The following is a 26,475-nucleotide window of genomic DNA, read 5'->3' on the forward strand; positions in this document are numbered from 1 at the left end:
TAAATAACTGCTATAGCCTAGCGCCATCTGAATGGTTATGGGTCTGTATAAATAACTGCTATAGCCTAGCGCCATCTGAATGGTTATGTGTCTTAATAAATACCTGCTATAGCCTAATGCTGTCACACCCTGGCCTCTGTTATATTGATTTTCTTTATTAGTTTAGTTAGGTCAGGGTGTGACATGGGATGTTTGTGTGTTTTGTCTAGTTTAGGGTGTGTGAATTGTTTAGGGGGGTTTGTATAGTGTATGGGGTTGTGTTCAGTAGAGAGGTTTGGGGAAGTCTATGGTTGCCTGGTTTGGTTATCAATCAGAGACAGCTGTTTATTGTTGTCTCTGATTGGGAGCCATATTTAAGGCAGCCATAGGCTTTAGGTGATTGTGGGTAATTGTCTATGTCTAACGTTAGTAGCTGTGTGTGCACTTTCGTTTGTAGCTTCACGTTCGTGGTTTATTGTTTTTGTATTAGTTTGTATAGTGTTCGCTTCGTCTTCGTCTCTAATAAAAGAAGATCTATTCATATCACTCTGCGTTTTGGTCCGATCCATGCTCCTCCTCAGATGAGGAGGAGAACGAACGTGACAAATGCCATCTGAATGGTTATGTGTCTGAATAAATACCTGCTCTGAAACTGAGGAGTATTTCTGTCTGTAATAAAGCCCTTTTGTGGGGAAAAAGGATTTCCCAGGCCCACCCATGGCTGAGCCCCTGCCCAGACATGTGAAATCCATAGATTAGGGTGTAATTAATTTCCTTATATGAACTGTAACTCAGTAAAATCATTGAAATTATTGCATGAATGCATTTATATTTTTGTTCAGTAATATATACTGCATATTAATTGAACAGGATAAGGCCTATCTATTTTGGATGCAATTTTAATGGAATTGATGGAGAGAGAAATACTGTGAGAGAGTGCTTGAGTGCACACTGATTCAAAGCAACGATATCCGAGTGATAGGGTGTTTAAAACTCTGCAAATTCAAAAAAATCTTTACAATAAAATAAAAAAAACAGATGGAGATGTGTTAATTAGACGTGCATTCAGTCCTTATATTACTGTAGCATAGGCTAGAATAGGCTATAGTCTTAACTTTCACAAGAAAAAAGTTACCATAATGAGGTGATACATGCATTGAGAACTGTGCTCAATACTGAGATGTGCTGTCTGTCCCCACCCTGGGCGTTGATGATTGATCATGCAGATAAAAAAAATTCTAAAATCAAATTCAACCTTTATTTGCAACATGCGCCGAATACAACAAGTGTAGACTTTACCGTGAAATGCTTACTTACAAGCCCTTAACCAACAGTGCAGTTCAAGAAGAAAATATTTACCAAGTAGGCTAAAATAAAAAGTAATAATAAAAAGTAACACAATAAGAATAACATTAATGAGGCTATATACAGGGGGCACCGGTACCGAGTCAGTGTGCAGGGGTACAGGCTAGTTGAGGTAATCTGTACATGTAGGTGGGGGGGGTGAAGTGACTATGCATAGATAACAAACAAACAGTGAGTAGCAGCAGTGTACAAAAGGAGATTTTTATGAATTGTTTAGCTGTCTAATCGCTTGGGTGTAGAAGCTGTTAAGGAGCCTTTTGGTCCTAGACTTGGCGCTCCGGTACCGCTTGCCGTGCGGTAGCAGAGAAAACAGTCTATAACTTGGGTGCCTGGAGTCTCTGACAATTTTATGGGCTTTCCTCTGACACCGCCTATTATATAGGTCCTGGATGGCAGGAAGCTTGGCCCCAAGCTTCCTGCCATCTGTACTACCCTCTGTAGCGCCTTACGGTCAGATGCAGAGCAGTTGCCATACTAGGCGGTGATGGAACCGGTAAGGATGCTCTCGATGATGCAGCTGTAATAACTTTTGAGGATCTGGGGACCCATGCCAAATCTTTTCAGTCTCCTGAGGGGGAAAAGGTTTCGTCGTGCCCGCTTCATGACTGTCTTGGTAGGTTTGGACCATAATAGTTCGTTGGTGATGTGGACACCAAGGAACTTGAAACTCTTGACCCGCTCCACTATAGCCCCGTCGATGTTAATGGGGGCCTGTTCGGCCCTCCTTTTCATATAGTCCATGATCAGCTCCTTTGTCTTACTCACATTGAGGGAGAGGTTGTTGTCCTGGAACCACACTGCCAGTTCTCTGACCTCCTCCCTATAGGCCGTCTCATCGATGTCGGTGATCAGGCCTTCCACTGTTGTGTCGTCAGCAAATGTAATGATGGTGTTGGAGTTGTTTTTGGCCACGCAGTTGAGGGTGAACAGGGAATACAGGAGGGGACTAAGTACACACCCCTGAGGGGCCCCAGTGTTGGCCCATCAGGAAGTCCAGGATCCAGTTGCAGAGGGAGGTGTTTAGTCCCAGAGTCCTTAGCTTAGTGATGAGCTTCGTGGGCACTATGGTGTTGAATGCTGAGCTGTAGTCAATGAATAGCATTCTCACATAGGTGTTCCTTTTGTCCAGGTGAGAAGGGGCAGTGTGGAGTGTGATTGAGATTGCGTCATCTGTGGATCTGTTGGGGGGTTATGCAAATTAGAGTGGGTCTAGGGTGTCCGGGAGGATGCAGTTGATGTGAACCATGACCAGCCTTTCAACGCACTTCATGGCTACCGACGTGAGTGCCACAGGGCGGTAATCATTTAGGCAGATTACCTTCACATCCTTGGGCACAGGGACTATGGTGGTCTGCTTGAAACATGTAGGTATTACAGACTCGGTCAGTGAGAGGTTGAAAATGGCATTGAAGACACATGACAGTTTGTCCACGCATGCTTTGAGTACACATCCTTGTAATCTGTCTGGCCCAGTGGCTTTGTGAATGTTGACCTGCTTAAAGGTTTTGTTCACATCGGCTGCCGAGAGCATTATCACACTGTCATCTAGAACAGCTGGTGCTCTCATGCATGCTTCAGTGTTGCTTGCCTCGAAGCGAGCATAAAAGGCATTTAGCTCGTCTGGTAGACTCGCGTCACTGGGCAGCTCGCATCTGGGTTTCCATTGGATGAATCCCGGAACATATTCTAGTCTGTGCTAGCAAAACAGTCCTGTAGTGTAGCATCTGCGTCATCTGACCACTTCCTTATTGAGTGAGTCACTGGTACTTCCTGCTTTAGTTTTTGCTTGTAAGCAGGAATCAGGAGAATTTAATTATGGTCAGATTTGCCAAATGGTGGGCGTGGGGAGATTTGCATGCATCTCTGTGTGTAGATTGAAGGTGGTCTAGGATTTTTTCCCCCCCTGGTTGCACATGTGACATGGTGGTAAAAATTTGGTAAAACTAATTTAAGTTTGCCTGCATTAAAGTCCCCGGCCACTAGTAGCGTCGCTTCTGGGTGAGCATTTCTTCTTTGCTTATGGCCTTATAGAGTTGGTTGAGAGCGGTCTTAATGCCAGCCTTGTTTTGTGGTGGCAAATAGACGGCTACGAATAATACAGATGAGAACTCTCTTGGTTGATAATATGGTCTGCAGCTTATCATAAGGTACTCTACCTCAGGCGAGCAATACCTCGAGACTTCTTTAATATTAGACATCGCGCACCAGCTGTTATTGACAAAAAGACACACACCCCCACCCCTCGTCTTACGAGAGGTAGCCTCTCTGTTCTGCCGGTGCATGGAAAATCCCGCCAGCTCTATATTATCCGTATCTTCATTCAGCCACGTCTCGGTGAAACATAAGATGTTACAGTTTTTAATGTCCCTTTGGTAGGATAATCTTAATAGTAGGTCATCAATTTTATTTTCCCATGATTGCACGTTAGCAAGAAGAATGGAAGGCATTGGGAGTTTACTCGCTCGCCTCTGGATTCTCAGAAGGATCCCTGATCTTCGTCCCCTTTTCCGGCGTCTTTTCTTCACGCAAAAGGCGTGGATCTGGGCCTGTTCCAGTGAAAGCAGGATATCCTTCTCGTCGGACACGTTAAAGGAAAAAGCTACTTCCTGTCCGCGGTGAGTAATTGCTTTTCGGATGTCCAGAAGTTATTTTCTGTAACGGTATTCCTCCTCCTCTTCAACCGAAGAGGAGGAGTAGTGATTGAACCAAGGCGCAGCGGGATGTGATGATATATTTATTTACATAACAGACGAAAACACGAACTTGACTATAAACTAACAAAACAACAAAAGGGGGTAGACAAACCTGGACATGCGAACTTAAAATAAAACGCAGAACTCACGAACAGGAAAATGACTACACAAAAGACCGAACTTACAAACAAACCGAACAGTCCCGTATGGTGCGACAAACACTGACACAGGAGACAACCACCCACAACGAACACTGTGAAACAACCTACCTAAATATGACTCTCAATTAGAGGAACGCCAAACACCTGCCTCTAATTGAGAGCCATACCAGGCAACCCTAAACCAACATAGAAACAGACAACATAGAATGCCCACCCAAACTCACATCCTGACCAACTAACACATACAACAAACTAACAGAAATAGGTCAGGAACGTGACATAACCCCCCCCCCCCCCCCCTAAGGTGCGAACTCCGGGCGCACCAGCACAAAGTATAGGGGAGGGTCTGGGTGGGCATCTGACCACGGTGGTGGCTCAGGCTCTGGGCGAGTTCCCCACCCCACCATAGTCAATCCCAGCTTACGTCTTCCCCATATAATGACCACCCTCCTATTACACCCGCTTAATATACATCGTACCATCAAGATAAGGGGCAGCACCAGGATAAGGTAGCGCAGGACAGAGAGATAGCTCAAGACAGAGAGGTAGGTCAAAATAGAGAGGTAGCTCAGGATAGAGGGGCAACTCCGGACTGAAGGGCAGCTCCGGACAGAGAGACAGCTCTGGACTGAGGGGCAGTTCAGGATTAATGGCCGCTCTGGGCTGAGAAGCAGCTCATGGCTGGCTGACGGCTCTGGACGCTCATGGCTGGCTGACGGCTCTGGACGCTCATGGCTGGCTGACGGCTCTGGACGCTCATGGCTGGCTGACGGCTCTGGACGCTCATGGCTGGCTGACGGCTCTGGACGCTCATGGCTGGCTGACGGCTCTGGACGCTCATGGCTGGCTGACGGCTCTGGACGCTCATGGCTGGCTGACGGCTCTGGACGCTCATGGCTGGCTGACCGCTCTGGACGCTCATGGCTCGCTGGCGGCTCTAGCAGATCCTGTCTGGTTGGCGGCTCTGGCAGATCCTGTCTGGTTGGCGGCTCTGGCAGATCCTGTCTGGTTGACGGCTCTGGCAGATCCTGTCTGGTTGGCGGCTCTGGCAGATCCTGTCTGGTTGGCGGCTCTGGCAGATCCTGTCTGGTTGGCGGCTCTGGCAGATCCTGACTGACGAATGGCTCTAGCGGATCCTGACTGACTAACGGCTCTGACGGCTCGGGACAGACGGGCAGCTCTAATGGCTCGGGACAGACGGATGGCTCAGACGGCGTTGGGGAGACGGATGGCTCAGACGGCGCTGAGGAGACGGATGGCTCAGACGGCGCTGGGGAGACGGATGGCTCAGATGGCGCTGCTGGGACGGACAGTTCAGGCGCCGTTGGGCAGACGGCAGACTCTGGCCGGCTGAGACGCACTGTAGGCCTGGTGCGTGGTGCCGGAACTGGAGGCACCGGACTGGAGACACGCACTTCAAGCCTAGTGCGGGGAGCAGGGACAGGGCACACTGGACTCTCAAAGCGTACTATTTGTCTGGTGCGTGGTACCGGCACTGGTGGCACCGGGCTGAGTGCACGCACATCAGGACGAGTACGGGGAGAAGGAACAGTGTGTACAGGGCTCTGGAGACGCACAGGTAGCTCAGTGCGTGGTGCCGGAACTGGAGGCACTGGGCTGGAGACACGCACAATAGAGAGAGTGCGTGGAGGAGAAACAGAGCTCTGAAAACGCACTGGAAGCCTGGTGCGTGGTGTAGGCACTGGTGGTACTGGGCTGGGGCGGGGAGGTAGTGCCGGAAATACCGGACCGTGCAAGCGTACTGGCTCCCTTGAGCACTGAGCTTGCCCAACCTTACCTGGTTGAATGCTCCCCGTCGCCCGCCCAGTGCAGAGAGGTGGAATAACCCGCACCGGGCTATGTAGGCGAACCGGGGACACCATGCGTAAAGCTGGTGCCATGTAAGCCGGCCCAAGGAGACGTACTGGTGGCCAGATATGTAGAGGCGGCTTCATGGCACTTGGCTCAATGCTCAATCTAGCCCTACCAGTGCGGGGAGGTGGAATAACCCGCACTGGGCTATGCACACGTACAGGAGACACCGTGCGCTCTACTGCGTAACACGGTGTCTGCCCGTACTCCCGCTCTCCACGGTTAGCCTGGGAAGTGGGCGCAGGTCTCCTACCTGCCCTTGGCCCACTACCTCTTAGCCCCCCCCCCCCCCAAGAAATTTTTGGGTAGTACTCACAGGCTTTTCGGGCTTCCGTGCTAGACTCGTCCCCTCATAACGCCGGTTCCCTTCTCCGGTTGCCTCTGCTCTCCTCAGTGCCTCCAGCTGTTCCCATGGGAGGCGATCCCTTCCAGCCAGGATCTCCTCCCATGTGTAGCAACCTTTACCGTCTAAAACATCCTCCCAAGTCCATTCCCCCTTCTTGCGCTGTCCCTTCCTCCGATTACACCGCTGCTTGGTTCTGGTTATTTGGTGGGTGGTTCTGTAACGATTGTCGTCTTCCTCCTCTTCGTCGGACGAGGAGAGGAGAGAAGGATCGGTGGACCAATACGCAGCGAGGTATGTTGACATAATGAATTTATTGAAAAGACGAAGACTGACACGAACTATACTTGACTTATACAAAATAACAAACAAACAACGTAGACAGACCTGATCACGCGAACTTACATAAAACGCAGAACTCACGAACAGGAAAATGACTACACAAAAGACCGAACTTACAAACAAACCGAACAGTCCCGTATGGTGCGACAAACACTGACACAGGAGACAACCACCCACAACGAACACTGTGAAACAACCTACCTAAATATGACTCTCAATTAGAGGAACGCCAAACACCTGCCTCTAATTGAGAGCCATACCAGGCAACCCTAAACCAACATAGAAACAGACAACATAGAATGCCCACCCAAACTCACGTCCTGACCAACTAACACATACAACAAACTAACAGAAATAGTACAGGAACGTGACAATTTTCGGTAATCAGAGACGGTAGCAGCAACATTATGTACACAATAAGTAAAAAAATAAGTTACATAAAACACTTTTTTTGTTGACAAAATAGCACAATTGGTTTGGAGAATGTCAAACGTCAGCCATATTCTTCGGCGCCATCTTCAAACAGAGATAGCTGAATCGCCTTAGGAATGTAGACATTGCATATCATTTAACAGTTACATTTCACATCATGCTGTTCATATAAATAATGTATTTTTCGCAGTTATTTATCCCTGGAAAAGGGAGAGGGTTTGGGAAGGAAATCTTGCTAAATCTCGGTAACCCGGTTCCCTCTATTTAACACTTGTTTTAGGTAAGAGACATGTTCATGTGGTAGTTGTGATTTTTAGTAAACAATTCAATAGCTTTACTTTTCACAGCTCTTTTAATCCTCCACTTCATATTTTTTAAGTTGCATTATGGAAGTTTTCAACACGGCAACTTTAAAATGTTCCAATGATGCCCTCATGAATAGGTTTTTCAGCGCAACCTGAACATGTTCTGTGACGTGAGGAGTTGAGTTAACCCATAGGACCATCCCAAATGGCCTTCCCCATATTTGTCCAATATGTGTATTTTTTTCAACATCGGCCATATTTCAAATATAAAAACACAAGCATCATGGGATGATGGATACTTAGGGGACTCTACAATACAATGAAGAAGAGGCAGCTTGAAAAATACTTAAGATCTCGGCCTGCTCTCAGCCATAAAGCGACCACATTGGGAAGCATTCCCCTAACAACAATAATTCTTTGAGGTCACTGCTGATTAGTTTGCCATTAAAACAAGGTTTTATAGAATAGCTTGAAATTATTTGGCAGTTTTAGACACATAAAAATGTGTCAATGATAACAATAATCAAGGGCTGTATTGTTTGTTCATACATATTTAAAGATTTCAAAACGGACAACCAAAGGAGCCTTCTTTATACGACTGCATTTTAAATGTACTCGCCTGCTAATGGTGACAATGATGATGAAGTTGTTGACAGCAGTTACAACGATGATGATGATGATAATGACTGTGTATTCTTCTCTTTCTCTCTCTCTCTCTCCCCCAGATCCTCTGACTGTGGGGCTCGTCGTCGGGCCCAGGGGGAGCCGCCACCATTGCTTCCAACGAGTGGAGTGCCAACGGTAGCCCGGAGGATGGGCTGGAAGAGGGGAACGATGAGCTGGACAAGGCCATGGACGGGGACGCCGAGGGGGTGTGGAGCCCAGACATAGAACAGAGCTTCCAGGAGGCCCTGGCCATCTACCCTCCCTGTGGACGGAGGAAGATCATCCTCTCAGACGAAGGCAAGATGTATGGTGAGTAAGACACAAGCAAGCAATCCCACACTCACACACAATCATTTTTTATGGTACTGTTTTTCATCATGGGCCATTTATGGTCTTAAAAACATCAAGTATAGTTTTTGAAATTACTTGATGTGTCAGGCAGTCAATGTAATGATGCCAAAACAGGGTGCTATGGTTTGATTGCCACATCATTGATGTTTCACCTTGAAAGACACGTTCTTTGTCATCAACCAACCCAGTCTAGACAGTAGTTTATTTGTGTAGTTTTGCTAACAAACTTTTTCTAATTCTTATTTAACTAGATATAGAACTGGTACGCACAAACACACACACACACACACACACACACACACACACACACACACACACACACACACACACACACACACACACACACACACACACACACACACACACACACACACAAAAATCCAACTGTATCACTTTCTAGCTCATGTATTGAAACACTTAATGTGTTTGGATCCCATTCCCTTCTGTAGTGAGGAAGGAAAATAAAATCTCTGCAGTTTGTAGTCTATTGGTTATTATCAATAAATGTCACAATAAGGTGCATCTCCAGCTCTGTTTAAACCTGAACTGTGTGTGATTTTCAAATAAATGTTACAATTATTTGGTTGTAATATGAGCATATCAGAACTACTAATTTCCAATTATTCCATGCAAAACAATTGTACACATTAAGCTCTAGGTCAGGGGTAGGCAACACCCTGGTCCTATGTTTTTGATTTAACCGACCTGGAAGACCAGGTGTGTTCAATTCAACTGATCAGTTGGTCAGGTGTGGTGTTGAGTTGAAACAAAATAGTTTAGTACCTGTGGCACTCCAGGGACAGGGTTGCTTAGCCCTTGCTAGGTTTTATATCATAGTTATAAAGCAAGAAACTGCATGCTTTTTATGATCAGTAAACATTCGGGGTGTAACGGTACACATATTCATACCGTTCGGTATGGGGACCTCGGTTCGGTATGGGGACCTCGGTTCGGTATGGGGACCTCGGTTCGGTATGGGGACCTCGGTTCGGTATGGGGACCTCGGTTCGGTATGGGGACCTCGGTTCGGTATGGGGACCTCGGTTCGGTATGGGGACCTCGGTTCGGTCCACACTGTGAATGAATACACAAAAAAATGATAAAATAAAAACACTAGGCCTATAGCAGTGTATGCCAACCATGGTCCTGGGGACCCCAAGGGCTGCACATTTAGTTTTTGCCTTAGCACTATACAACTGATTCAAATGATACAATCTTGATAATGAGTTCATCATTTGAATAAGCTGTGTAGTGCTAGGGCAAAAACCAAAACGTTCACCCCTTGGGATCCCCAGAACCGAGTTTGGGAAACGCTGGCCTATAGGCTATGCCTACTCTGCGTTGTAGGCCTATGCCTCTTGAGTAAATCTGAGCTGAAAAAACATTTCATGCTATTCCGTTAAAACAACTAGAGTCTATGCATACGTTGTAATCAAAATTCAAATCTTAATTGCCGCATTTCAAACAGTCCTTGTGTGAGGCGCAGCTAGGAACTACTTCTGTACGATTGTGGTGAGTGGTGGGGTCGATAAACCAGAATTGGAGGATCCTCCAGTTTGGGAACATTTTGGCTTTCCCGTAGATTAAAATGGTGATGGACAGAGAGTTGTGGATAAAACGATAACAGTATGTCGCCACACTCAATGAGAATAGTTTATGCAGCTGCCAAAACCTCAAATATGTTGACACATTTACACCGACATCACCCCAGTAGCCTATACCGGAGCAAGATGGAAACGCAAAGAGACAACAACACAACATCTTCTCCCCCCTGCATTCAAGCAGCCCTTGGCAGTATGCCTATTCTCGGTTGTTGAGAATATGATGTTTCAGACAGCACCTCGTGAAAATGCTAAGTTACGAACATCCCTCTTGCACCCATTTCAGAAAACAGGTATTACCCTTTCTTGCAAACTGATAGAGCTTGCAAGAAAGGCAGTCAGAGCTTGCAAGAAAGGCATTTCATTGTACTTGTGCATGTGCCATTAAAACTTGAAGCTTGAAACTCTTTAAGCAAGCCAAAGCTGAAGTTTTCAATGAATTGTTCAATGCACCCTGTGTTGTGCTTACATACCAGTGACAGCCCATCACATTACCCCAGAGTGGGAGATGTACCATACTACAGACACGCCCTGTGTATGAGTCACACGTGCGTATCTGGCAGTGAAGGAGGCAGTGTCATGGTGTGTTCGTAACTAAGATGGAAGTGGAAATTTACCCATAGAGATAGATAAAGGACTTATCTTTGTATCTCTGCCATTGTGGCGCCCGTGACAGCAGTGGCAGCGCCATTCAGGCAATCTTCATTTTGAAGTAGTGAGTTTTCTTCTTCACGATTGGCTGATCCCTCCTGATAACCCGGTTGGACATGACTCCAACAGGGTCACCAGGAGGGATCAGCCAATTAAGTTGTAAGTTCCATCCCACCGGACACACACTGGTTGATTCAATGTTGTTTACACATAATTTCAACGAAATTACTTTGAACCAATGTTGAATAGACGTTGAATTGACGTCTGTGCCTAGTGGGACCCAGTTTCCCATTTTAACATGGCATTTTGCCCACTAGAGGCCTCTATCATTCTCTATGGAGTTTACCACATATGACTGGGAAAACTCCACTTGAACATCCCTGCAACTGGTATTTACTTGTGCAAATCTCATTTATCATCTTGAGCGCCCACTTCTCCCACATGGTGACCTCTGACGTTACCTACTAAGGAAATGGCCTCTATAACACTATTTCCGTTAAATGCAACAACAAAACCTTATTTATAAAAAGCAACGTATAAATGTGTTTTTTTAGCTGTACTTTTAGTTTATGGTTGACGCAGCTTGTTGGCCATTAGCCAATCTGCATTTCTCAACTAGTTCAAATCACATGAATGCATCCAACTGTTATTTAGGACTTCACAACTGGTCAATTCCCACCTCCCACACGAGAGGAAACTTGAGAGGCCCAACATCACAACAGACAATGCCAGGAACATTGTGAATGCTCAACATTGTGGATAGCATATAGTACTTTCCTGCAATCAAATTAATATTTTTTCTAATTTCCTAATTAATAAACATAATAAAATAATATAAAACACTGAAAATCTGGTGTTACTAAGTCAAAGTGTTTGTTATATTTCAGTCTTGTGATAATATTGGGATGCTAACTCAAAATGTAATACATTTCAACTTTATATCTGACATGGTACAGGTGTCTTCCTTTTTTTAAGCCCATAACCATGTGTGTGAGGTGTATGCTTTTGTTAAGACGACCAATTGTTTAAGACTACCGATTGTTTAAGAGAGGCTACGTGAGGGTAGCATACCCATTCGGCATATAGCTAAGCTCGTGTCATTTAGCTTGCTTCATCAGAGAAGGCTTTTGTAAAGAGCTTAACATCGGCAAGCAGCCTATATTTTGAGTCTAAACTTGCCCTGGTAAAGTTGTCTGTCTTGACTACTGTCATTAGTACTATAGGCGATAGGTATAGCTGGTCCAATATCTTCATAAGTTGGTTTTCAGCAGCAATCGTGGTTAAACAGCCTTAAAATCAATGCTGAAAGAGGTATAATATTAGCTAGCTAAGGTAGGTTGGTTGGAGATAAAAAGTATAGAGCTTAACATAATGTTGAGGCGACTTTACAAAGTTGCTAGCTGGCAAACATTATTTCTAGCTAGCGTTACATGGGAATGTGCGCCCTTCTGCTGCTTTACAGGCAGAGGCCACTATGGACGGAAAATGTACCTAAACCACACATAATTGTCAGGTAAAGTACAGTTTAATATTATGTCACTCAAATTTCCAATTAAATGGGGGCCAATATATTGAGAGATGTAGGGTGTATTCCAGCTGTGTTCTGCTGTAATGCATTGGAGCGTGCTGCGGCTTGCCCCCTAGCTGGGAATGTTTCAATATGATGTTATTGATAACAACCTATAGAAAGAAACATCCTGTTTCTTTTATGTTTTATAATACTTTATATTATTTTCATCATTCTTATCACAACATCATGGTGAGGCTCTAGCTGTCCTTGCTCAATGCATATATGCTCTCCCATACGATGTGTCAGCAATTTTTTCTGATAGTACTCAGAAACCAAACAGGTCTGAGCCTGTCGTCCCCTGACCCAGGGGCTGGTTGTTCCAGTCTCACTAGAAACATAGCATCAGAGCTGGAGCTTAGTTACCCAGAAGACACCACAGGCAGCTCCCCTTAGCTTGGTTTTCACCTGGCTTTCTTTAGTGCCTCAAACCGGTTCTGTCAGTGTCCTCACCTGTCAGTGCTGTCTCCAGCTATTTGCCACCTGCCATTTATTGCTCTTCTCTTCCTCATCTGCAGTCCTTAGACGTACTGGGAATTAGGAAAGTGGCAAAACCAAGTGTCCTTTATAACTTCATGTCAGTCTAACACACTAAGGTGCTTCTTGCAATAACCAGTTATGCACTGTCTCTCACCTGGTCTCCAGAATAGCGTTTGCTGCTTCTTGAACCAGTTGGACCGACTTTGCAATTGGTATCTCAACGCCATAAATCAAACCATGGAGACAAAAACATTGCAACGAGTACTATAAAACCTTCACAAGGTCCTATAGGGATCTAAGCTATTTCCTCCACCAGCATGTTACTTGCTGAAATCCACTGCATCCAGATGGAGAAATTGGCAAGTTGCTGATTAGAATCATAAAACATTCAGGTGTTAGAAACTGGCTGCATTTGTCTGAAGTTACTCTTTATCCCTATGATGGGTGAGAAAACAGGGAATTGGCTGGCTGGGCTGCTGGTTTTGAATAAGACAGCCAAGTTGGAGAACATAAAACAGATTGAAATGTGAATATCAGGAAATGCATGGAGCATGGGTTGAGATGTGGGCTTATTCAGGGGGTTTGACTTCACAATGTCCTCACAAAACCTCTTGTTTTTGGGGAACCTCTTTTGGGGAACAATGTTATGTTAACCAGCATGATATAGGCTGAGTCTCCTCAAGTCCTGTTGTGTAACCATCAAGTCCTTTATTTATTGTTCATGTCTCATAAACTTAAATTGAAACCATTTTAAATCCAACATCAGCTTCTATCAGTTTTTCAAGACTATATATATTTAAGGGATTTTGTTTTGTTTTATTTTCATGGCTGTCTGCATTTTTGTTCTGTCCTTGCTGCTGTAAAATGGAATGTTTAGCATGCGTCTATCAGGAATGTCATTCTTTGGGTTCTGAGACAGATTTGATTGTTAGTGGACAGACATATGACTAAGCTGCTAGCTAACACAGCGGCCTCTGTGCTAGCTGTCGTTGTGCTAACTGCCGCTGTGCTAGCTGCCATTGTGTTAACTACCGCTGTGCTAGCTGCCTCTGTGCTAGCTGTCGTTGTGCTAACTGCCGCTGTGCTAGGTGCCATTGTGTTAACTGCCGCTGTGTTAGCTGTCGTTGCGCTAACTGCCGCTGTGCTAGCTGCCATTGTGTTAACTGCCGCTGTGCTAGGTGCCATTGTGTTAACTGCCTCTGTGCTAGCTGTCGTTGTGTTAACTGCCGCTGTGCTAGCTGCCTCTGTGCTAGCTGTCGTTGCGCTAACTGTCGCTGTGCTAGCTGCCATTGTGTTAACTGCCGCTGTGCTAGCTACCGCTGTGTTAGCTGCCGCTGTGCTAGCTGCGTTTCTGGCTAGGCTGGCTGCGGTCTAAACAAGGTTGGAACTCTGACTAGCTCTCCTCTCCTGGGGGATGTGGTGTTGAGACTGCCTCCGGATACAGTTACGCCATTTTAACTGTATCTGATCTGACTGGATGGCTAGCTAGCTAGCTAGAGCGTATTCATTGACATGGCTATATGTCAGAGGGACCTGTTGCTAAATGCTATTTCATAGTTGGTTTGCTGGGTGTTACAGGTAACCTACTATGAATGAGAATGGACCAGATTAACACCTTTCATTTGTCTGTGAATGTATTAATGTATTGCCAATTACGCGATAATGCATTAATAGCACTGCAGAAGTGCACAGTTTCCTCTGACAACATTGCCATGGTTTAACCTCTGTGTGTCTATTGATCTTCCCTCGAGTCTATTGAAGAAGAGACTTTAATGGAAAAGCAAGATGGTGGCTCCTCTCCTGGTTTAGCAGGACAGTGAAGTGTTCAGAACCTATATCTCAGTGTTGTTTCTCAGAAAAGGAGCACAACAGAAGTGGCAGGTGGAACGGCAGTGTGTTCCCTCCCTTCGCAGCACACTGTCGGGACCCCCAGTAGAGGTCAAGAAGAGCGACTGCTTTCTTTTTTCCAAACCAGTAAACACCCTATCCATTTACGTCATCTGAGGCCCTCCTGGCAGCAAGGCATGCCCCCAACCCAGAAGAAGCATTCTCACAAGGCGATGACCTCAGACATCTAAATTCTGCCCTGACGTGAGGCCGGGGGAATTTTAACGATTGCACTGTGTGTAATACTGTCTACTCCACAGTCTCTGACTGGGGAAGAGCTGCAAGTCCAATGCCGTGGCCTCCAAAACCAGGCAAGTCATCATCATCCCTCTTGTTGGGAATTCCATCTGGATTTTTCCACAAGGAATGTTCTTGTGGGAAATCGGGTGGTGTTCCCTGATGACTACTGACCACAGATATCATGTGGCACTCAGAATTGCCCAGGTTTCCCCTTATTGTCAGAATGTCAGATGACCTTAAGATGAAAAATATAATTTGGAATGATAAATCAATAAGTAGAACACCCCCAAAAATGGTTGGAACATGGAGGCCATGGTTCGTCTGTGTGTATTGGGCCACCACCCATCAGAGGTCAGGGGTCAGGAGGAAGAGAGGATGAAGGGAGGAGGGTGTGTCTTGTTTTGTGGTGGAGCACGGCTGAAATATTGTTCACCTGTGTTATCTTGCTGGAGGAAGGCATGCTGCCAAGCCCTGAGCAGACCTCCTCCTCCTGCAATGCACTCTGGGTAAGAAGGAAAAGACAGCAAAATAGGGCACTGGAGGGAAACACATGTCTCCTAGTGACCTTTGCACGCTGTGCTAGGAATGAGCGATGGGTTCATTGCATGCAGTAGAAGGACAGAGTAATATATGCAGCAGTTGGTAGATGAGTATGCTAGTTAGGCTGAACTTGAGTTTCATAGACAAGAGAGGAGTGGAAAGGAAAGTAGCGTGTGATGACTAAGAGGGCCTGGTGTTTCCCTGTCATTCTCTAGCTGAGATGTCAGGAATGTTGTCTGTCATGGCCAAACAGTATGTTAGCAATTTAGGATTACCTCAATGTGAAAGGTGGGAGAGAACGAGAGAGGGAGGGAGGGAGATAGACAGGGAGCGAGATAGAGGGAGAGAGATAGATAGATAGGCAGAGGGAGGGAGATAGATAGACAGAGAGAGAGAGAGTGAGGGAGATAGAAAGACGAGCGGGAGATAGATAGACAGAGGGAGAAAGGGAGGGAGAAAGAGAGGGAGGGAGAGAGATAGATAGACAGAGAGATAGATAAACAGAGGGAGAGAGATAGATAGATAGGCAGAGGGAGGGAGAGAGAGAGGGAGGGAGATAGATAGACAGGGATAGAGTGAGGGAGATAGAAAGACACGAGGGAGGGAGAGAAAGAGGGTGGGAGATAGACAGAGAGATAAAGGGAGGGAGAGAGAAAGAGGGGAGAGAGATAGATAGACAGAGGGAGAAAGGGAGGGAGGGAGGAGTAGATAGACATCGTTACAACACTGTATATATACATAATATGACATTTGTAATGTCTTTATTATTTTGGGACTTCTGTGAGTGTAATGTTTACTGTTCATTTTTATTGTTTATTTCACTTTTGTATATTATCTACCTCACTTGCTTTGGCAATGTTAACATATGTTTCCCATGCCAATAAAGCCACTTGAATTAAATTGAATTGAGAGAGAGAGCAAGCGAGACAGACAGACAGACAGACAGACAGACAGACAGACAGACGGACGGAGGGAGGGAGGGAGGGAGGGAGGGTGGCAGTGAGTTAACTCTGCTCCCCATCTCAGTGTGTAAGTGGAAAATTCCAGTGGACATGCAGTAAAAGAGGAGGATAGTCATGGCAGGGAAGAGGTTAATCATGGCAGAGTCACCCTGCGGGGCTCTGCAAACTGAGTGTTGAGCAATCTGAGGGAGGAAGGGAGGGGTGAGGGAGGGAGGGAGGGGGGAGGGAGGGAGGTGGAAACACGGTGAAGTAGAGTGATTGCCGATTGATTGAGATAGAGGTAAGATGGCAAGCGAGGGAGATGTACAGAAAGTTATTGTGTGAGCATACACTTGTGTATGTGTTAGCTGTCCTTGTTCGTAACTTGGACTGTGAGTGTGTGTGTGTGTGTGTGTGTGTGTGTGTGTGTGTGTGTGTGTGTGTGTGTGTGTGTGTGTGTGTGTGTGTGTGTGTGTGTGTGTGTGTGTGTGTGTGTGTGTGTGTGTGTGTGTGCGCCAACCTGTCCACCACCTGACTTGAGGCCTTGAAGGGAGACCCCGTCTCTTCCGCCTAGCTGAACCTTCTGTCTAGTCTGAACAGGCCTAGCCAGTCTGCCTCTCTAAATCAATCTTGTACTTTGCAAAAGTCTTGTGTAAAAGACTTGGTAATTCTATGGCTCACAACCCCAGTCAGTTACTTACAACCTTTAATGAAGACACACAGAACAGTTTTCTTAAAACTGCCTTTGTAAATTAATCTCATTTCCAGTTATTTTTATGTTGAAAATGTGTATTCGGTACAGAGGGAACAGATTCCAGAAGCCATTTGTTTGATAGTTAGTTCCACTGCTCCCTCAGTCCAGAAGATTGATAGTAGCAGTTGGGCTGAAGAGGGTAGGAGTCGGGGGCCAGGGGTGTAGAGGGGTTCTAATTGTTCTCTCCCACCTCCTGACTGCGACAGTCAGTGGCAGGTGTTACTGTCCGTTGGGTAAGGGGTCACACACAGGGGTTATTTTGGGAAGGGAGGGGTGTGTGTGTGTGTGGGGGGGCAGCCCTGATGCCAGGTGGCAGTTGTTGGTAAAGACAGTTATGGCTTTGTGTTTCCTCCAAGAGTTACAGCCTCAGCTGCCCACCTACCCCCCACCCCCAACTCCTCACCCTCCACCCCCTACCCCCAACTCCTCACCCTCCACCCCTCACCCCAACCCCCCCAGCTGCCCACCTACCCCCCACCCCCAACTCCTCACCCTCCACCCCAACCCCCCCCCCAGCTGCCCACCTACCACCAAATCCTCACCCTCCACCCCAACCCCCTCCAGCTGCCCACCTACCCCCCACCCCCAACTCCTCACCTCCACCCCAACCTCTCACCCTCCCCCCAAACCCTCACCCTCCACTCCCAATCCCTCCCCCAACCCCCCCCCCCCCACCCCTCCCCCCAACAACTCACCCCCAACCCCTCACCTCCAACCCCTCAACCTCCACCCCTCACCCTTCCCCCCACCCTACCCCTCACCCCCCTTCCTCAACCCCGGACCCTTCAACCCCTCACCCTCCACCCCTACCCCTCATTCCCTATCCTCCCTCCTCAACCCCTGACCCCGTACCTCTCACCTCTCACCCCCAACCCCACCCTCCACCCCAACCCCTCACCCCACCCTCAACCTCCACCCCAGCCAGCTAACCCTTGCTTAGCGCTGTGTGCCTGTGTGTGTCCGCAGTCCGCACCGGCTGCGCTAGTAGGGAACTGGCCAATCAGACTGGCTAGCACAGATGTGACAGGCTGGGAGGAATGCTAGGAATGTGGAGGCGCTGGGGCGGGCGTGTCCCTCCTAATCCAGGGGGAGGGGCCGGCCGGCTGGCTGACTGACTGGCTGCTTCAGTTCAGTATTGGATGGCCAGGCAGCTCATCTCAGTAGAGAGAGAGAAAGAGACAGAGCGATAGGGGGGAGAGAGAGGGAGACCGAGAGATAGGGGAGAAAGAGAGAGAGAGAGAGATGGGGAGAGAGAGATAGACAGAGAGAGAGGGGAGAGAGATAGACAGGGGAAGAGAGAGAATAAATAAAGAGGGCACAGAGGGCTCAAGTCCTGCCAGCACTCCTCTCCTAACATGTAGTACCTTTATGTTAATTACACCAAGCAGAGCAGAGCCTAAAGCAGGCCAAGGACCAAGGAAAAAGGCATATTGTCAGCTTTTCTCCTGTCATTGTGTCTGAGGTGCTGTCTGAAGTTAGTTGGCTTGGCCTGTCACAGGGCTTTTTTCAACATGGGTTTGCAATAATGTAAAGCGTTGGCTATCCTTTGTTTGTAACTTGGACTGTGTGTGTGTGTGTGTGTGTGTGTGTGTGTGTGTGTGTGTGTGTGTGTGTGTGTGTGTGTGTGTGTGTGTGTGTGTGTGTGTGTGTGTGTGTGTGTGTGTGTGTGTTTTGTTTTACTATTCTTGTGGAGACCAGAAATCCAAAACAAGGAACATTGGGGCAAGTGTGGACATTTCGCTGGTCCCCACAAGGAAAAAGGCCATTTCAGGCTTAGGGGATAGGTTTAGGGTTAGGGTTACAATTAGGATTAGGAGTTAGGGGTTTAGGTTAGGGATACAATTATTTTGAATGGGAATAAATGTGACCTGTTGCAGGAAACTAGGCGTATGTGCGGGTCACTACTTCACACGAGAGCAGTTTGAAAGTAATATTTTTTATTTTGAGAAAAATGTGTTTTTTGGCAGAACATGTGAACTTTCATGTTCCATTCTGAGTGGCACAGCGGTTAAGGCACTGCATCACAGTGCAGGAGGTGTCACTTCTGACCCTGGTTCGATCCTGGGCTGTATCACATCTGGCTGTGATCAGGAGTCTCATCATGTGGTGCACAATTGGCCCAGTATTGTTCGGGTATGGCGAGGTTTTGGATGGGGTTGGCCGTCATTGTGAATAACAAACTTGTATGCCATCTGTAAATACGAATATAATTCTGTCTATTTGAGCTGGTCAGTATGTGTAGGTAATCCTGTCTAATGCTGCTTAAAAAAAATATATTGCTTAGTAGAACTGCATAAGTGTTGCTCTCCACTTTCTGGAGGACCGAGTTTTGAAATCAGTGGAATTAGAGTATGATAGCTAAGGAGATGGAGAAAACACCTGTCTCCGGATTACATCTTCAAACTATGGGCAACCATAGCATCCGTGACAGGGAGAAGCGTCCAACCATGAATACGGGTAAGATAATCTAGCTAGCTACATTTTTTAGGTATTATACATTTCTAATTTTGACAAAATGGTTTTCATTTCAAGTTAGTGTACTGTTAGCTAGCTAGCTAACATTAGCTGGCTGGCTCGCTAGCAAACGTTACATGTATGATCTTATTATTCGTATCTCAGAGCCATTTGCTTGTTATAGCCTATTGTTATCTAGCTAACATTGTACCTGGTTGGTTAGCTACCTGCAGATTCATGCAGAGTAATAACGTTGTGAGTTGGGATTATGGTTAACCTTTCTGGCGCAGGCGTTCCGCTAGCGACTCACCTCGACAACATCCGGTCAAATTGCACCACGCCAAATTCAAAATACAGAAATAGTCATAAGAAACATTCATAAAAATACAAGTGTTATACATCGGCCTAAAGATGAACTTCTTGTTAATCCAGCCGCTGTGTCAGATTTCAAAAAGCCTTTACGGTGAAAGCATACCGTGCGATTATCTGAGGACAGCGCCCCGCTTACAAAAGCATACAAACATTTTCCAACCAAGTAGAGTCACGAAAGTCAGAAATAGCGATAAAATGAATCACTTACCTTTGAAGATCTTCATCTGGTTGCAGTCACAAGAGTCCCAGCTACACAATAAATGTTTGTTTTGTTCGATAAAGTCCCTCTTTATATCCCAAAAACTATGTTTGTTGGCACGTTTTGTTCAGTAATGCAGTCAAAACATGCAGACGAATACATCCTAATAGTACCGGTAAAGTTCGTCGAAACATGTCAGACAATGTTTATAATTAATCCTCAGGTTGTCAATTGTCTAAATAATCAATAATATTTCAACCAGACAATAGCGTATTCAATAGAAAGGAAAAACAACGAAGGGCACGCACTTGGTCATGAGCGCAAACCAGCACTGCATGATTCTACAGTCCACTGACAGAAAGGTCTCATTCTTCTTAATTTTTCAGAAAACAAGCCTGAAACAATGTCTAAAGACTGTTGACATCTAGTGGAAGCCATAGGAACTGCAATCTGGGTCCTTACCCATAAGATAGGCATTAAATTGAAAATACCCACATCAAAAAAATCCCACTTCCTGGATGGATTTTCCTCAGGTTTACGCCTGCCATATCAGTTCTGTTATACTCACAGAAATTATTTTTAACAGTTTTGGAAACATTAGAGTGTTTTCTATCTAAATCTACCAATTATATGCATATCCTAGCTTCTGGGCCTTGGTAACAGGCAGTTTACTTTGGGCACGCTTCTCATCCAGACGTCGAAATAATACCCCCAAGCCATAAGAAGTTAATTGTTTAGCTAACAAAAGACTCCACTAGGCAAGTGTCCATTTTAATAGAATGTCACTGCGACAACTGTTAGCCAGATAGCTTGGGTGCTTGACTGCTGTTTTTAGGATAGAACGCTCGGATCAACCCTTAAAGAGGTTGGTGGAGCTAAAGCTTAAGAAGGTGTGAACTATGCTGAATGGGTATTGACAAAGAAAAGCTCTCCAGTAGGTCTACCAAATATTCAAAGGACATTTTCTCAAAAGTGAGGTTACAAGTTTATCAACTTTCAAAGCAGAATTACTTTCCTATTGTTCCATAAATACAGTGTATGATATACAATTTTGTAGCTCTGTGTCTCGGCTTTTATCAAAAGTAAAAAAATAAATAAATAAATAAAACAACGATTTCAAATGTTGCTAAATGAGACCGAATCAAGGCGATCAGTCAGATTGTTTGGTCCCCACAAGGATAGTAAAATAAACGAGTGTGTGTGTGTGTGTTTTAGAGAGAGTGCCATGAACGGATTGTTGGTTTGTGGGGGAGTTTAGGTCATTATTCATGATACTGTTGTCTCTCTTTCTCTCGTTCTTTTGCTCTCTTTTTCTCCCTCTATTTATATATCTCCTTCTTTCACATAAACATACTGATGCACATTCACACCGATCCTCTTGGGGAACTTCCTATCATTTCTCTTACTAGTCAGCAAATGTTCAAATGAGATGTTTTGAGATGCAGACCTCCCTACCTAGTACAAAGAAACACAAACTGTACCTGGAAAATCCAACAAACTTGACAACCCTGGAAAATACTAATCACTTTGAGCATTGATAGATTCCACTGTTCGGTTGCTCTCTCATTTGAAAAACATTCAGATAAGTTGCATTCAGAGCAAATTAACCCCTTTAAAGCCCCTGTCATCTGTCTGAGAGACACCCATTAAAGCCAAGAATAGAGGCCCTTCTCTGCCCAACCTGTTTGTGCAGAATGTCAAGTGTAGATGTTACATAATGTACAACATGTTCCTTCTATTTTTTTTAAAAGTACTGTGTCTGTAATTATGTGACGCATGAGCTAAAAGTCAGGAGGTGTCAGACGAGCTAATGAAATCAAAGCTCCTGAACTAGCCAGTTGTCGTTCTTTTATACGCCTGTTGAAAACATTTTATAAGTGGTTTCCCAGGGTCAGTGATATAAAGAAATGTTCACCTACTGACTGAGAGGTTGAATAATGTGTGTGTTCCTAAGAAGAACCTTTTGGGAGGTCGACGGTGTGCGGCACCTAGCATTCTGTTGAGATCCTGTAGCTATTTAGCAGCAGACCTTTAGCTCCACCTTGTGTGTGTTGTGAATAATCATGTTAATGTAGAAGTAGCCCACAGACACAGATCTAGGATCAGCCTTTTCTTTCCAAATATGAACAATCTTTTGGGTGAAAAATGCTTAACTGACCATAGTTCAGAGCCTACTCCTTTATCATCTGTGTAGCAGCTATAGAAAAGCTATATGGTTGTTAAATGTGTCAATGAGATTTGTCTTTGTTTCCAGGTTGTGTTCTTCATGGTGTTGTTCACCTCTCTGTTCCAGGTCGTAATGAGTTGATAGCTAGGTACATCAAGCTGAGGACAGGCAAAACCCGCACCAGAAAACAGGTAACAATACTTTTTTATTTTACAGCAATGGGTTGATAAAAAGTTTTTACCACTCAGACTTTATAAAGACTTGATTTTACATTACATTGAAGTCATTTAGCAGACACTCATATCCTGAACGATTTTTACCTACATTTATTATTAGTAGTCAAATGAAATAAAATGTTATTTGTCACATACACGTGTTTATCAGATGTTATTGCGGGTGTAGCCAAATGCTTGTGCTTCTTGTTCCGACAGTGCAGAAATATCTAACAAGTTATATCTACCAATTTCACAACAAATACCTAATACACACAAATCTAAGTAAAGGAATGGAATTAAGAATATATTAATATATTGACGGGCAATGTCAGAGCGGCATAGACTGAGATACTGTAGATAGTATAGAATACAGTATATACATATGAGATGAGTAATGCAAGATATGTAAACATTATTAAAGTGACATTATTTAAAGTGACTAGTGTTCCATTTATTAAAGTGGCAAATGATTTCAAGTCTGTGTATGTAGACTGCAGCCTCTCTGTGCTAGTGATGGCTATTTAACAGTCTGATGGCATTGAGATAGAAAAGTCTACAAGACGTATTAGATATCCTGTAGCTGTAACATTTGGAACATGGGAACTACAGTTGAAGTCGGAAGTTTACATACACTTAGGTTGGAGTCATTAAAACTTGTTTTTCAACCACTCCAAAAATGTACTGTTAACAAACTATAGTTTTGGCAAATCGGTTAGGACATCTACTTTGTGCAGGACACAAGTAATCTTTCCAACAATTGTTTACAGACAGATTATTTCACTTATAATTCACTGTATCACTATTCCAGTGGGTCAGAAGTTACACTAAGTTGACTGTGCCTTTAAACAGCTTGGAAAATTCCAGAAAATGATGTCATGGCTTTAGAAGCTTCTGATAGGCTAATTGACATCATTTGAGTCAATTGGAGGTGTACCTGTGGATGTATTTCAAGGACTACCTTCAAACTCAGTGCCTCTTTGCTTGACATCATGGGAAAATCAAAAAAAATTGACCTCAGATTGACCAAGACCAAAATTGACCAAGACCTCAGAAAAACATTGTAGACCTCCACAAGTCTGGTTCATCCATGGGAGCAATTTCCAAACGCCTGAAGGTACCACATTCATCTGTACAAACAATAGTACGCAAGTATAAACACCATGGGACCACGCTGCCGTCATACCGCTCAGGAAGGAAACGCGTTCTGTCTCCTGTAGATTAATGTACTTTGGTGCAAATAGTGCAAATCAATCCCAGAACAACAACAAAGGACCTTGTGAAGATGCTGGAGGAAACAGGTACAAAAGTATCTGTATCCACAGTAAAACAAGTCCTATATCGGCATAACCTGAAAGGCCACTCAGCTAGGAAGAAGCCACTGCTCCTAAACCGCTGTGAGGCCGTTGGTAAAATTGAGAAAATGCAGAGTCAGGCGCAGGACACAGTTCTGAGTAATAATCCAAGAATTACTCAATTAAAGGTAAAATTCCAACAAAGAACGTATACAATAAACAAAAGCACGAACAACGAGAACCCACATGACAAACAATAACGCACAAAACAGAGAGGGAAGCCAGAGGGTTAAATAAGGAACATAATTAGTAGAATAGAAATCAGGTGTGTATAATGAAGACAAAACCAAACAAAAATGAAACATGGATCGGTGGCGACTAGAAAGCCGGTGACGTCGACCGCCGAACGCCGCCCAAACAAGGAAGGGGACCAACTTCGGCGGAAGTCGTGACAACCGCCATAAAAAAGCCAGACTACTGTTTGCAACTGCACATGGGGACAAAGATGGTACTTTTTGCGAAATGTCCTCTGGTTTGATGAAAGAAAAATAGAACTGTTTGGCCATAATGACCGTCGTTATGTTTGGAGGAAAAACACCATTCCAACCGTGAAGCATGGCGGTGGCAGCATCATGTTGTGGGGGTGCTTTGCTGCAGGAGTGACTGGTGCACTTCACAACATAGATAGCATCATGAGAGAGGAAATTATGTGGATATATTGAAGCAACATCTCAAGACATCAGTCAGGGGGTTAAACCTTGGTCGCAAATGGGTCTTCCAAATGAACAATGACCCCAAGCATACTTCCAGAGTTGTGGCAAAATGGCTTAAGTACAACAAAATCCAGGTATTGGAGTGGCCATCACAAAGCCCTGACCTCAATCCTATAGAACATTTGTGGGCAGAACTGAAAAAAGCATGTGCGAGCAAGGAGGCAAACAAACCTGACTCAGTTACACCAGCTCTGTCAGGAGGAATGGGCCAAAATTCACCCAACTTATTGTGGGAAGCTTGTGGAAGTCTACCCGAAATGTTTGACCTAAGTTAAACAATTTAAAGGCAATGCTACCAAATACCTTTTGAGTGTATGTAAACTTCTGACCCACTGGGAATGTGATGAAAGAAATAAAAGCTGAAATAAATCATTCTCTCTACTATTATTCTGAAATTTCACATTCTTAAAATATAGAGGTGATCCTAACTGACTTAAGACAGGGGATTTTTACTAGGATTAAATTTCAGGAATTGTGAAAAACTGAGTTTAAATGTATTTGGCTAAGCTCTATGTAAACTTCTGACTTCAACTGTAGATGTATTGCAGTAACAGCTCAGTCAATTGTGTCAGTATTCTGTTAATTTGTAGAAATTACATTTGTCTGTCTTTTCTATTTGTACTGAAGACAAGTAACACCATCCAATTCAAACCAAAGACACAAGAAATACAAATAACGTAGCATTGTGTGAATCCCCTTCATTTAATGTTTGAGGAGCTGTATAATGTTGTATGTGTTTGTGTTTTATGTGTGTGCACGTGTGTGTGCTTGTATCCATGTGTATGTCCGTGTGTGTGTGTTTGTGTTTGGTATATTGTATGCTTGTATCCATGTGTATGTCCATGTGTGTGTTTGGTGTGTGTGTGTGTGTGTGTGTTTGTATCCATGTGTATGTCCATGTGTGTGTGTGTGTGTGTGTTTGTATCCATGTTCATGTCCATGTGTGTGTGCATACTCTATGATTTTTATAACTGTCTCGCACCCCTTTAGGTATCTAGTCACATACAGGTGTTAGCACGGAAGAAAGTTCGAGAATACCAAGCAGGTATCAAGGTAGGTGCTACTGAACAGGCCTCCTGCCAACTGTGACTGGGCTTCTCTTTCCTCCTTGGTTACGGCCTCTCTTGTCGTCTCTCTCTCGGTCTCCTTTTCTCTTCTTCTCTTGGCTCTTCTCCTCTTGGCTCTTCTTCTCTGCAGGTTTCTAGCCATTTGCAGGTTCTCGCCCGGAGAAAATCTCGCGAGATCCAGTCAAAGCTGAAGGTATGCGCTTCTCTGCGGGCTGGGCGGGGCTTGGCTTTGCGCTAACCAATTAGCACTTTAGTTCTTCTTACAGCCGTAGATGGATAGGTTCTCCGTGACTAGAAAATACCAACCCTAGTAAATAGTACTGCAGGAGACCCCCAGTCTGCATAGGGATGTATTGGCTTGAGGTCACTGTGTGACTCATCATGTAGGCTAACGTGTCTGGGAGAGACTAGAGCAACAAGTTATAGCTAGTAGCTACCATGCATGCACGGCACAGGGCGCAACGGGCTAAAAATATGGTCATCTGTTGACCACTGAAATACATCTCAATGCTTAGTACAGTACTGTACAAAGCTGTAAAGAAATGACATTATAGGAGCTGTCTTTATTATACTGCTTATCCTGTATACAGTAACTCAGCCTGTGGTGTAGCCTAGAGGAATGCTGTGAGCAGTATGATCTGTCTGTGGTGAACGGTGTTGCTGCATGATGGCCTTGTCGCTACAGCTGTACGCCTGTCCCTACTGTACCTATGCCAGCCATGCTTCTGCCTATAGGCTTTCCTCAAATCTTCCTCTGCCTTCAACC

General features: G+C 45.0%; 1 protein-coding gene across 4 annotated transcripts in view; it reads left to right on the top strand.

Moving 5' to 3' along the window:
• Positions 1-26,475, top strand: part of LOC129851431 (transcriptional enhancer factor TEF-5-like) — a 69,630-nt gene that overhangs the window by 27,582 nt on the left and 15,573 nt on the right. For 2 of the 4 annotated variants that reach the window (XM_055917952.1, XM_055917953.1), the window contains exons 3-5: positions 8,218-8,467; positions 22,489-22,553; positions 25,840-25,902. In XM_055917952.1, the coding sequence (XP_055773927.1) occupies positions 8,344-8,467; positions 22,489-22,553; positions 25,840-25,902 (252 nt within the window). In that variant the 5' untranslated portion in view covers positions 8,218-8,343. Of the gene's footprint in view, positions 1-8,217; positions 8,468-22,488; positions 22,554-25,632; positions 25,696-25,839; positions 25,903-26,475 lie in introns of those variants that run through there. The other 2 variants (XM_055917951.1, XM_055917955.1) reach the window with 2 other exon arrangements.

The sequence above is a fragment of the Salvelinus fontinalis genome, chromosome 3, assembly GCF_029448725.1.
Source record: "Salvelinus fontinalis isolate EN_2023a chromosome 3, ASM2944872v1, whole genome shotgun sequence".
Taxonomy (NCBI): domain Eukaryota; kingdom Metazoa; phylum Chordata; class Actinopteri; order Salmoniformes; family Salmonidae; genus Salvelinus; species Salvelinus fontinalis.